The sequence below is a fragment of the Populus nigra genome, chromosome 17 (genome assembly GCF_951802175.1).
Source record: "Populus nigra chromosome 17, ddPopNigr1.1, whole genome shotgun sequence".
In the NCBI taxonomy this organism is placed as follows: Eukaryota; Viridiplantae; Streptophyta; class Magnoliopsida; order Malpighiales; family Salicaceae; genus Populus; species Populus nigra.
In genome coordinates this window covers 11608603-11620941 of record NC_084868.1, presented here as the reverse complement: position 1 = coordinate 11620941, position 12339 = coordinate 11608603, and the positions used below count along the sequence as shown (strand labels likewise).

The following is a 12339-nucleotide window of genomic DNA, read 5'->3' as shown; positions in this document are numbered from 1 at the left end:
TTTATTAAAACAATAAATTTGTCTAGAACAAAGTTTTTTTAAAAGATTTTTAACTCATTAACTTTTTTACATTCAAGGAAAAATCTATATTAAAAAGAATTTCTTACGTTTATTATTCATGATAAATCAATTAAATTTTAATAAAAGAAAGAAAGAATAATATTAATAAAATTAAAATGAAAGACGGCAATAACCCACACCCAACGACAAAATTCCTCCGTCTCTCGTCACATTCTTTCCTCCATTCCATTGAGGACAACTCCTCCCTCCCTCTTTGGTTTCCCTCCCTCTCTCTCTCAATAAATCCACTCTCTACTCACAAATTCATTTATCTGCTCACATTTATGCACCACTAACCCCCCCCTCTCTCTATATTTATTTCTTTCGAATGGCGGGTTCAAGACCCACCACCTCAATATCACAAACATCTTCTGCCAATGTTTTTACTTCGCGTTTATTATTACTTCTAACTCTTCTTCCATTAACCTTAGCCGCTTTTGCATTTCTTCTTCAATGGCGGGGCGGGTTGACCGACCCCATTACCCGGTGGTCTCCTGATCACCACGAGTTTCCCGGAATGGAATCTACCAGTGGGTCGATTAAGGATACGGTTAGGAATTTGGGTTCAGGGTGTACGGATCTTCTGGGTCAGAGTCATTCCCTTTCCTTTCCTTATTTTCGTGATTGGAAATTCGGGTTCGGGTCGGATCTGAAACCCAAGGTGATTTATTTTTTCTTTTAGTTTTTGTGGGGTTGGGTTTTTGGGATGTTTTAAGAGTGATTGATTTTTTATGGGTTTGTTAGGATTTGGGTTTTCGGGTCTGGTTTAGGATCTGGGTATCTGGTAAATGCTGATTCCGATAGTATATGATTAGGATTCCATTAAAAAGATTGATTAGACATTAAAAATTAAAATTTATGGATTTTTTTATTAATGATCTTGGTTTGTAATTTTGGGTTTTTTTTTAAAATTCAATATTTTTAGCTTTATTTTCTGTCGATCATGTGTATGATAATTAAAAAAACGGAAAATAAAATATTTTGATTTCTGCAATGTATATTTTTTGTTTTATCTGATCACTGAAAATAGGAGCGAGGCAAGTTATTTTGATGCAGTCTTGGTTTGGCTTTAAATTGTTTGATCACCGCAAAGATATGATCAACAAGAACGTTTCTGTTGGGTGATTGTGTTAACAATTGTTTGAATATTGACCCGTTCATTTTAGCATTGCCTATGTGGATAATTTGAGTCGAATGCATATTAGTCCTAGAATTAGTTTCATTTAGCTTACCCTGGTTTATGGCAATTTGTTTGGAGTTTAACTACTTTCTCCATCTGTCCTAGTTGTTCGTTAGTTCAACAACTGAACTGATCGTTGATAAATGCAGCTACCAGATCGAATGTTATGGATATTAAGATGTTTTGTTCTTTTGAAATGTTTACTTTTGTGAGTTATGTGATGGGAATTAAGACACTTGCTTTCATAATTTTGCTTCCTGGCAGATATGTATAACAACAAGCACCTCTGCTGGCTTAGAGCAGACTTTACCATGGATTTTTTATCACAAGGTTATGGGAGTCTCAACTTTTTTTCTTTTTGTGGAGGGGAAAGCTGCCTCCCCCACTGTATCTAAAGTCTTGGAAACGATTCCGGTGAGTTAATTTTCAGTTTCCTGATACCACATCTGTGCTATAGCTTTAACTTGTTTTTATGCTTCTGGGGCTGTGTGTTTGCTTTTCTGTGGTTTTTTCTTTTTTCTGTTTGTATCTTCTGAATGTTTGTTTTGATGGGCTTTGCACGTCTTTTGCAGGGGGTAAAAGTTATATACAGAACAAGAGAATTAGAGGAACAACAAGCTAAAAGGTTGATGTCTTTTCTCTTGGATGTCTCTATTTAAGTTAGTTAAGCTGAAATACTTTGAACACCAGTCTCTCCTCTTCATAGATATGATATACAGAAAAGATGGCAGCATCTTTTCTATTGTCCATATTTAGAATGTTGGTTAGGTGTGGGTGATTTGGTTTTGTCATTTTATGCTCTGTGTACTCTTTCAAATCACAGCTAACCTTGGATATGTTTGTTGATAATTCAAGATACAAGGATTTAATAGAGTGATTCGGTCAGGGAACTTCTGAAGAATATTGACCATCATGTGGTGAAATGTATTTCTATTGAAGTGGCCATGAACTTAATATACGTGCTTAGGAATGATGTAAAGTATTTGAATAGATACTGTTTCCTTCACTTAGACATTGTTGAATGCTACTCAACTCAGCTTCAGTCCTAATCTACTCAGTGGCGATTATATGTTCTTCTTGTTACTATTCTATTCTAAAATCAGGAAAACTAGCCCCTTCTTTCACAATATTTTTGATGTTGGTTATTCTTGTCCTTACATATCTGTTATTTTTAATCTGACCGAATCTCATTTAATTTTGTTATTTTTATTATGTTTTGGCCTATTAGTCGGATCTGGAATGAGACTTGGTTGGCAAGCTTCTTCTACAAACCATGTAACTACGAGCTATTTGTGAAGCAATCCCTCAATATGGAAATGGCTATTGTCATGGCAAGGGTATGAAGAGTACATTCTCATATGCTTCATAAGCCATCTCTTATTGAAATTTTTTATGACATCTTTACATATTTTATGTATTGAAATTTTAGGAGGCGGGTATGGACTGGATTATCCATCTTGACACCGATGAGCTCATTCATCCTGCTGGAGCTCGTGAATATTCCTTGAGACAGTTGCTCTCAGATGTGCCTGGAAATGTTGATATGGTTATCTTTCCAAATTACGTGAGTTGAACTACTTTTAGAAAATTTATATGATATATATTACTTCTTGCAAGCTTGATTTGTGGGCTTTGGTGTCAAAAAATTTATGCTCAACACAATGTGTACCTATTGGCTTCTTTTGTACTACCATTCTTCTTGAAATTTGATGATCATAAAATCCATTTCAGGAGAGCAGTGTTGAGCGAGATGATATCAAGGAACCTTTTAGTGAGGTACCTTTTATTTTTCTCACAACTTAAGCTAATTCAATAACTGTTGCCTAATATGTATTTGTCAGTGTGTTTTTGGATTTTTAGTATTTCCTCTCTCAGACGCGCACCACTAGTTCATATCTTTTTATTTTGTGGACGTAGGTCTCAATGTTCAAGAAGAACTATGACCATCTTCCCAAAGATGTATACTTTGGAAATTATAAGGAAGCAACCCGTGGTAATCCAAATTATTTTTTGACATATGGGAATGGGAAATCTGCTGCTCGTATTCAAGATCATCTTCGTCCTAATGGCGCACACAGATGGCATAACTATATGAAAACACCCAAGTACTGTCATTCTATCTGACAATTTCATGTGCATGTCATACTCTTCTCTTGTTTTATTTTGTTGCTTTTTGCATGTTCTGCTTGTGAATGCATATAAGAAATGAACTTAAATTTACCATCAGATGAATAGGACCTGACCATGCATTTTATTGCATTCGTGCATCTTTTTTTGGCATGTCACCACTTCACAGTCATTGCCTGTATTTCAGTTTGTGTATCTGCATATTCTGGTCATCTATCCTGACTTGACGCTGCCGATGCATGCATAAAGAGTTGAATCTATAGTTTCTTTATTTGCTGCACTCCTTTAAAAGTTTCTCTGTAAACTTTGCTAGTGAGGTTAAATTGGAGGAGGCTGCTGTTCTGCATTACACATACCCTAAATTTTCTGATTTGACTTCGAGACGTGATCGGTGTGGATGCAAGCCTACAAAGGAGGATGTCAAAAGATGCTTCATGTTGGAATTCGACAGAGCTGTGAGTTTTCATGCATGGATTTCTTTTCTGCTCTGTGTTTCTAGGTAGAAATATTGCCTGTTGAATTTCTCGTGTTCCTCTTATTCTTTTGAGGAGAACTGATTCTGTTGCCAAGATGACCTAAGTCTGCACAATCAGCATAATCTTAGTTTGGGATTATATATGTTGTTTTTATTTCCCTCGCAGTTGATGCAACTTCTCTCTCGAGTTTATATTTATCAGAAAAAACATGATGAGAGCATTTCATGACAAGACTTGGTATTCTATTAATGTTCACTTACAACTATATCATTGTTTTATACTGAACAGGCATTCATAATTGCTTCAACAGCAACTGAGGAGGAAATGCTTCACTGGTACTACAGATATTACCATTTTCCTGCATTTTGTTTTACAGTCTTGAATCCATTGACCCCTCTTGAAGTTGCATAAATACCAAACATTGTGCAATCATAAAATTAGAGATTTTATGCTCACAATTCCAACGATGTGCGAGTTTCCTTCCATCATTGGGATTGATGATGGTTTTTGCCCTAAAATGCATATCTGTATCCTAAATAATTGGTTGTTCAAAAAAAAAAAACATCCTAAATAACTGCTCATCATATTCAATTCCTCATTGCACCAGGTACCGGGAACGCATTGTGTGGACTGACAAAGCACTGAACCTGAAACTCTTGAGAAAAGGCATCCTGACCCGCATCTATGCTCCCATGGTGTGTTTTACTGCCCAAATTTTCCATCCAAAGCTTTCTTTTTCAAGTCCCATCTTTGAACAGAGGAGTTTGTTTGGTGTGGATCTCAACGAGCATATTCCTGATGTCTTCTTAATTTTCTGTTCACAGGTTATTGTACAGAGACTTAGGGAAACTGGTGTTTTTACCTCTGTGATAGCATCGGCACAGAAGGTCTTGTCATCAGTTACGAACTCTTCCACAGCTGGAGTTGCTACCTCAAGTAAGATTGGCCATGATGGAGAATCTAAGGCAACTGCAAGAAGGGTCTTGCAGATCCCTGACAACGCCTCTTTTTCTTCAGCAATTCCACCCCTATCTCCTCCTGGCCTGGAAGGTATTTACATGGAGATGTGATCGCATTACATGCACATTAACCCTTACCCCCTTCTCGCTGGTCGTGTTATTGATTGAAGAGGTATGTAAAGTTCTTGACAATATTGATGAGCAAGAACTTGAGGTAGCAAGAAAAGCAGTTATCACTGTTGAGATGGGGCACTTCGATGTGCAGTTTCATGGGGCTCTTTCCCGATCATTACCCAAGCGCTGATGTACATTTTGGTTTAGATATTAGGTTCTGTAGAGTGAGAGGTGTAGAGCGAGATTCTGATTATACATCTTGATTTTTGTCGTCGTGGTAGTTTTTCTGGTTGCCATAGCTGATTGCGTGCAGTTGTAATCTGAAGCCCCTGCTAATCCAATTGCTGGTTTACACGCTGTATGGGGGAAACATATAACAGCATACGTTCCCCATTCAAGATACGAAAGGTGGACTTTTTCGTTCATCTCCTCTATCTCTACTTTAGCAGCTCATTTATTCTGATGAAAATGTTTGTAATTTTGTCGGCTCTTATTAGATCTTGCAGGCAAATGTATCGATGATACAAGTAGTAGTTCGACTTTAATGATCGCCTGGAAATTACCGGACAAATAAAAAGAACAATAGAAGGAGAAAAACACCATGGCAACTTAGCTAAAGAAACCGTTGAAATGTTCTCCATTGTTGGAGTCCAAGGAGAAATCATGATAAGAAATTTTTTTTTATTAATTTAGAAATGCATGTTTTACCTCAAACTGAAACTTGATAAAGTGTTATAATTTCATGTTTTGTCACAAGATTTTTTTAAAAATAATGTGTATCAAGATTATATATTTGTAATATATTTAAGTTTTGATTCTAACATGGTTATATTGGTATAAAAAGGACACGAAGCTTAGCCTCGATATTTTTCTAATAATTGAAAAGGAATTTAAATGAAATAATTTAGTCATGTGATTCAAATAAAGATTTAATTTTTTGTAATATTTTTTTGGATTATTTTTATATGCTAATATTAAAAATAATTTTTTTAAAAAAATATTAATTTAATAAATTTATAAACGAAAAAATATATAACTACTTTTTAGTCTTGCTGCTAACAACTACAGCCAAATTTAAAGTCAATTCAAGCATAAAAAGACACGTGGGTGCCATTGTTGAGGATGAAAAATCTAAAATGAACATTGAAATCTCGATAAGTGTTTTTAACAAAATTAATCGGTCATCATCACACGTGTCAATATTCGTTAAAAAAAAACAGTAAACTATCCATTCAACCATTTATCCGTCTTCAGTTTCAGCTTCAGTGTGAGCTCAGTTCGATGTGGTTCTGTTTTGATAGTCTTTTTTTTTTTCCTTCGTTAAGAAAGTACACAAGGTTTTCGATAAACGGTGTGACTAAAAAAATGGCAAAATGGCAAAATGCAAGGCAGCTCTAGGAAATTCTTGTTGTCAGTGATATTTCAAGCATTTGTTCATCAGTCTCCAGATATGTAAATTGATGATGATGATGATGATGATCCAGATTTTTGTTAGGTTTGGGTGGCTAGATTACGACAAGTATGGCGGTGGATGATGATCTGAGGTTTTATATTTAGTAAAGAAAGGGAGAATGATAATTTTGATATTTTTAACATAGTCAAGTTTTTTGAGTCATTAATTGAAATAAAAAATTATTTTTTTAAAATAATTCCAATTTTTTGTTGATTTTTTTGGGTATATATATATATATATATATTTAAAATGTTATATAATTTATAAATTATGAGAATAGAAAATGTGATTTTTCAATTTATATAGCTTCATAGTATATTATGATTTTTTGTATGACAATTTAATTGTGTTAGAGCTGACTTGGCATGATCTATTCAAGTGAGCCTATTATCAACCCCAATACCTGATTTAGCTCCAATATTTTTTTAACATCATTTTAGTCTTCGCCTAACCTAATTAGGTTAGAATGTGAATAATGAATTATCAAAGAATTAAATTGAAGAAAAAGTTTGGAGAGTGAAATGAAAAGATAATGTCATTGGATCGATCTTAATTAACTCGTATTAACCTATTAAATTTATGATTCGAGTTATGATACAACTACAATGAACTAATCCATTTTTATCATCTATCTCTTTAACTTTTCCTCCTTTCTTTTCTCTCTAATTGGAGCTTTATTGATCTCGAGTAAGATGGAATTTAGAACTAAATTAAAGAGTTGTCAAATTATTAAGGATCAAATAAAAAAAATATGTTGAGGGATCAAATTAAAATAAAAAAGTCACATGCAACTTCCTCCCAGAGTTTTTAAACTCGGTCTAAAGCCTGGATTACAAGTTTTTTCCGGGTCACCTGGATCAACCCTATTTTTTATAAATCAAAATAATATTGTTTTGATTTTTTTAAAAAATAACTAATAAATTGCCACTGATATTTTAACTGAGTCATAAAGTCTTTGACTTTTTTTATTTTTTTTAAAACTCAGATTCATTCTAGCTTCGGATTAATTAGTTCCCGGGTTAACTTGCTGGTCATACGAGGTTTTAAAACTATGCTTCCTCCCAGCTTTGATGATTGTTTTTTTGATATAGTTGAAATTATCTCGGCTAGAACTCTCTCATAAAACGGAGAATCTTAACGGTGCAGCCAAGATGTGGCTTTGACAATGTTTGTTTTTCTTTTCCTCTCGTTGTTTATGCCTTACCTGGAAAAAAAATATACATAGTGGATTCTCTATGCTTTTTTATTATTATTATTATTATTATTCTTTTTAGTTTTTAATATTAACGTTAATGTTAATAATATCTGCCGAGCTTTTTTACACCTCGGCTGCCCATGCTAAACACTAGAGTGAACACCACTTAACTCCAAAGTCCAAACTGAAAAGCTTTCCAGCCAGTCGAGAGAAGAAAAGGTAAAGTCAAGAGTATTGGAAAACATAAATTGTGCGAAATTCCTGCGGAAAAGCGAACGTGTGCCCAAAGACGAGGTGTTTCTATAATCCTCTTCTCATTCCCTCTCTGCAAAACAAAACCCACATTGGCGGTTCTTTATCACATGCTGCTAATGCTAACCTGCGCCCCAATCCAGCTTAACGTACGCACCCCTGTGTCACTCTATCTTACTGGGTTTATTCATTTCTTGATCAATGAATCTTCAAGCGTTGCAAATAGGGGTCAAGTCTTTCATTAATCTCTCCAGGTTTTAAGACTCTTTTTGAATAGTTTTATTTCTCTCTTTTATTCCAGTTCAAAGTTTGAAGCTTTTTGCATGGTTTTGCCTTTTCGTTTGATTTTGTTAGCAAATACTTCACCTTTGTTGCTTTTACAATAATAGGTTCGCTGAAAGTTCATAACTTGATTAAGATACATGATAGTTTTGTTAGTTGAATGTGAAGGGAATGGAAAATTGTAGCTTTTGTTGTTTTGAAATAAGAAAGCAGTAATTGAAATAGAATGCTGTAGTTTTGCAGCTAGGTCAAGGAGCTTGAAGATTGGACAACTGGGTTCTTTGAGATTAAGGGTGATGAGTTCTAAACGAGGTGTCTCGAGTTCAACCAAATCTGCTGCTGCTTCAATTGTTGATGACAAGAAAGATAGTAAACTTAAGGGGACGAGTGGTGATTGTAGTGAGAATGTTTTAATCGAGGTTAGTGTTTGAAAATAATAAATAAATTTGATATGGTTTTGTGATGTTTGGAGTAATGGATGGTTGAGTAATAAATGACTGGCTGGAATTTTAGGAAAGTTGCTGGCAAGTCCAGTCAGTTGAATTTCAAAGTATCAAGGATGATCCAGGAAAAATAGAAGCGATGACAGTTCAGGAACTTAGGGCAACATTGAGGTAAAGGAAATTCCGATACTTGTATATAGGTTTCGTTTTGACTGAAAAGTGCAATAGTTTTTGTCTCTAACCTCACTTGTTTGGTTTTCTGGAGTCAAAATGATTTCATAAGTTTTTTATGAAAGTAACACTGCATTTGTATGTGTATTGATCCTTGGTTTTCAATGTTGGCTTTGGAATTTCAGGAAATTTGGAGTCCCTGCCAAAGGTCGTAAAGGTGACCTTGTATTTGCTTTAAAGCATTTCATGGGTAAGCAGATAGATGGTAACAAATACTAGTTTTAAAATAAGTCTTTATGTTTTCTGGCAGTAAATTTGGGAGCTTGATGTGGTCGTTGTTAATTAGCTAGGGTGAAAGAGGACTTTCTCTAACTATTGAAAAAGTATCTTTCTCATTTACAAAATTCTGATAATTAGCTGTTTCCCACACATGCAGGTGAAAGCTCTCAGGAATTAGAAGAGCGTGTTTCCTTTAATTCTCTGGAAAATATTTCACTGCAAAAGAATACTAAACGTACATCTGATGAGAGCTGTGTTGTAAGCATTAACACTGCTTCAGAGGTTTCTGGGTTTAAACAGAGCAAGAGAAGGATGAAACAATCCCCTGTTGAGGATGAAATTGTCGAAGTTGATACTGAAATAGTCACTACAAAGAGGAAGCTTTCAATTAAAACCGATGATCTTGTTACTTTGCCTCAAGCTGAACCCTGGACAGTTCTTTCACATAAGAAGCCACAGAAAGGGTGGATTCCGTATAAACCCAGAACCATGAGGCCTGCACCTCTCACTGATGGAAACTCGGTAAAGCTAATGTCTTGGAATGTCAATGGGTTAAGAGCATTATTGAAGTTTGAGGGATTCTCTGCCCTTGAACTTGCCCAAAGGGAAAACTTTGATGTGTTGTGCTTGCAAGAGACCAAACTGCAGGCAAGTGTATTGTTACACATACGATTGCTTGAGTGTTTAATTAGAGTTCTCTGATTAACATTTGTTTTCATTGCTGGAACAAATATCTAGCATCTGGTGCCTAATCATTCCAAACCCTAGGTTAAATTGTTTAAATTGACGGTTCCTTGATTGTTCCCTTTTATTTTGGAAGCAGGAGAAGGATGTTGATTCCATCAAACAATGTCTGATAGATGGTTATGAGAATAGCTTCTGGACATGTAGCAATGCTAAACTTGGTTATTCTGGGACTGCAATTGTCTCTCGGGTATGCTTATCCTTTTCTGACTCTGTCCATGAATTTCTTTTTAGAATCATAGAACATCAAATTTGTTCCTAAAGACATGTTTTCCTGATGTAGATGACTCTCTATCATTCATGTCATAAAATTATACCACATTGCAGAATAATATCATAGATGAAAATATAAGCTCTAGAGATTAGAATTTGAGTTGAACTATTTCTGAATACCAAATATTTCTGCCTTCATGGTAAAAAGGTTGTAATCCTTTTTTGACCTCTCTAAAAGTAGTTTGATCCCAGTTTTTTGAGTTGTAAACTTGCATTTTGCTTTTATAATAGTTTTGCTTGTGAGTACTTATTTTAGTGAAGATCAACATTTTGTGTGACAGATAAAGCCCCTTTCTGTCTGCTATGGCCTAGGCATCCCAGACCATGATAGTGAGGGACGTGTTGTGACAGCAGAGTTTGATTCATTTTATTTAGTAAATACTTATGTTCCTAACTCTGGAGATGGCTTGAAAAGACTGGTAATTGGCCTTGGCTCTATTTCCATCACTATACTAGATTATTTTATTTCATGTACTTTTATCATCCTAATCTCTCTGTTCTGAGGTGGATTTATTCATGGACTAACAACTCTACTGTAATTCTAGTCGTACAGGATTACACAATGGGATCCATCTCTTAGCAATTACATGAAAGTAAGCATGATTTTCAAGTGAACACTTACAACTTCATTTTGGGGGGTAGATGTATATTTTTTTATCTTAATTGTAGAAGGCATAGTTGCTAAGCTATGACCATGGTTGATATAATGCTTGTGCTGCTTTGCATGCTTGGTGCAGGAGCTTGAAAAGTCAAAGCCTGTCATTTTGACTGGTGATCTGAATTGTGCTCACCAGGAGATAGATATTTACAATCCCGCAGTAAGTCATTTAAATTTCATGTGTTTGCACCAAGTTTTTTCAATTTTCTCAATTAGGTTAGGTCAGCAAATGTATTGGATCCTCAATTTTAGGTTGAGTTTTAAATGTATGTTTATAGCTTTGAACCTACAATCATAAAATTATCACCAAAATTTTCAACTATAATCACATTATAATATTTCCTTTTTCTCTTGTTTTCTGCACATGTTTAGGGAAATAAAAGAAGCGCTGGGTTTACACAAGAAGAAAGGCAATCATTTGGGTCAAACTTTTTATCGAAGGGACTTGTGGATACCTTCAGAAAACAGCACCCTAATGTTGTTGGGTATACCTACTGGGGTTATCGACATGGTGGACGGAAAACTAACAAAGGTATCTCACCACCTGGATTCCAAAAGTTCCAAACTATAAATCCTTTCCAGAAAAGAGCACTTCCATTTTTTTTATTTTTTTTAAACATCTTCAGATTTTTAAAAAATGATTCACCTTTAGAAGATGTAGAAGGTAAAAGTAACTATACTAATGTTTGAAGTATTGATGTGGCCCGAATTCATTTTTATGTAATATTCATAAAATTGCCAAGCTATTGTAAGATATCTCAGAGAAGTTTTAAATCATATCTCAATGCATTTTGATTTATGTAGCTGCACTGAAATTTGAAACAGGATGGCGGCTTGACTACTTTCTCGTGTCGGAATCCATAGCAGACAAAGTTCATGACTCCTACATTGTCCCTGATGTTAATGGGAGTGATCACTGTCCTATTGGCCTTGTTCTCAAGGTTTAGTTTTGCGAGAACCATATCTTGCATCAAAATACAAGAAGGATTAGTTTGTCTTGGCAAGCAACTCCAAATGACTACGCAATTAGATGGTGATCAGAGGCAAATCTGTTGTATTTATGTTTTTGGTCTTTCGGTTGGTGCAGAAAACATAATTCTGTCAGCACTGAAGTCTTGTATAGGGAATTTATGGAAAATTTGAAGCAGGTGGGATCTGAAGGCTACTGCAACTTTGAAATTATGATCAATTAGTGAAACTTCGGCTTTTTAATTATCATTCACACGTTTTATTTTTTATGAAAGTAATGCTCCGGAAGTATCTAATAATTTGTAGATTGTAATAATTAATAGATTCTTGATGTGGATCATCTACATGGAGAAAGCAAGTTTCAATATATAAAAACAGACCATCAGGAAACATTGTTGTTGATCAGTGCTACAAGGTGAAATGGCTATAAGGGAAGCTCTATATTTGATAAATCATATCAGTGGTGAAGTGTTAATTGAAGCAGATTGCAAAATTGCTGCCAATGAAATTCTGCAGAACAAGGACTGCTCCTACCGGGAAATCGATCCTTTTGTTGCTGACATTAAGGCCTTCTTACATGTAAATCCCAGAATTAGCTTTCATTGTATTAGCAGAACAGCATAACAAAGTTGCTGACTGGCTAGCAAAGACTAACAGTTTCGATTCCTGTCCTTTGCCCTGGATGCTTAGTGTTTAGACCTCCA

At 35.0% G+C, this 12339-nt stretch overlaps 2 protein-coding genes across 5 annotated transcripts; both read left to right on the top strand.

The window, feature by feature from the left end:
• The first annotated feature begins 200 nt into the window (after positions 1–200).
• On the top strand, positions 201–5341 carry LOC133677408 (glycosyltransferase-like At3g57200). Its single transcript, XM_062099455.1, has 11 exons — positions 201–721; positions 1505–1654; positions 1813–1865; positions 2469–2577; positions 2670–2804; positions 2972–3016; positions 3158–3345; positions 3681–3822; positions 4132–4178; positions 4451–4538; positions 4668–5341. The coding sequence occupies exons 1-11, from the start codon at positions 389–391 to the stop codon at positions 4911–4913; spliced, it is 1536 nt and encodes a 511-aa protein (XP_061955439.1). The 5' UTR covers positions 201–388; the 3' UTR covers positions 4914–5341.
• A 2362-nt stretch (positions 5342–7703) lies between these two features.
• Positions 7704–11884, top strand: LOC133676767 (DNA-(apurinic or apyrimidinic site) endonuclease, chloroplastic-like). 4 transcript variants are annotated; one of them, XM_062098501.1, is made up of 11 exons: positions 7704–8070; positions 8334–8517; positions 8612–8712; positions 8898–8962; positions 9149–9639; positions 9815–9925; positions 10290–10427; positions 10554–10601; positions 10746–10826; positions 11039–11198; positions 11492–11884. In XM_062098501.1, exons 1-11 carry the CDS (start codon positions 8018–8020, stop codon positions 11611–11613), a joined length of 1554 nt encoding a protein of 517 aa, XP_061954485.1. In that variant the 5' UTR covers positions 7704–8017; the 3' UTR covers positions 11614–11884. The 4 variants fall into 4 exon arrangements, with proteins under 4 accessions (XP_061954485.1, XP_061954488.1, XP_061954486.1 ...); XM_062098504.1 differs by having other exon boundaries at positions 7705–7965; positions 8342–8517; XM_062098502.1 differs by having other exon boundaries at positions 7705–7965.
• The last annotated feature ends 455 nt before the right edge of the window (positions 11885–12339 follow it).

Excerpts from the sequence above, each read along its gene's own strand:
- LOC133677408 (XM_062099455.1), top strand. The coding sequence starts at position 389 with ATGGCGGGTTCAAGACCCACCACCTCAATATCACAAACATCTTCTGCC. Across the intron at positions 3,346-3,680 it reads AACTATATGAAAACACCCAA|TGAGGTTAAATTGGAGGAGG; the intron begins GTACTGTCATTC and ends AAACTTTGCTAG. Across the intron at positions 4,179-4,450 it reads GAGGAGGAAATGCTTCACTG|GTACCGGGAACGCATTGTGT; the intron begins GTACTACAGATA and ends TCATTGCACCAG.
- LOC133676767 (XM_062098501.1), top strand. The coding sequence starts at position 8,018 with ATGAATCTTCAAGCGTTGCAAATAGGGGTCAAGTCTTTCATTAATCTC. Across the intron at positions 8,518-8,611 it reads GTGAGAATGTTTTAATCGAG|GAAAGTTGCTGGCAAGTCCA; the intron begins GTTAGTGTTTGA and ends CTGGAATTTTAG. Across the intron at positions 9,926-10,289 it reads GGACTGCAATTGTCTCTCGG|ATAAAGCCCCTTTCTGTCTG; the intron begins GTATGCTTATCC and ends TTTGTGTGACAG.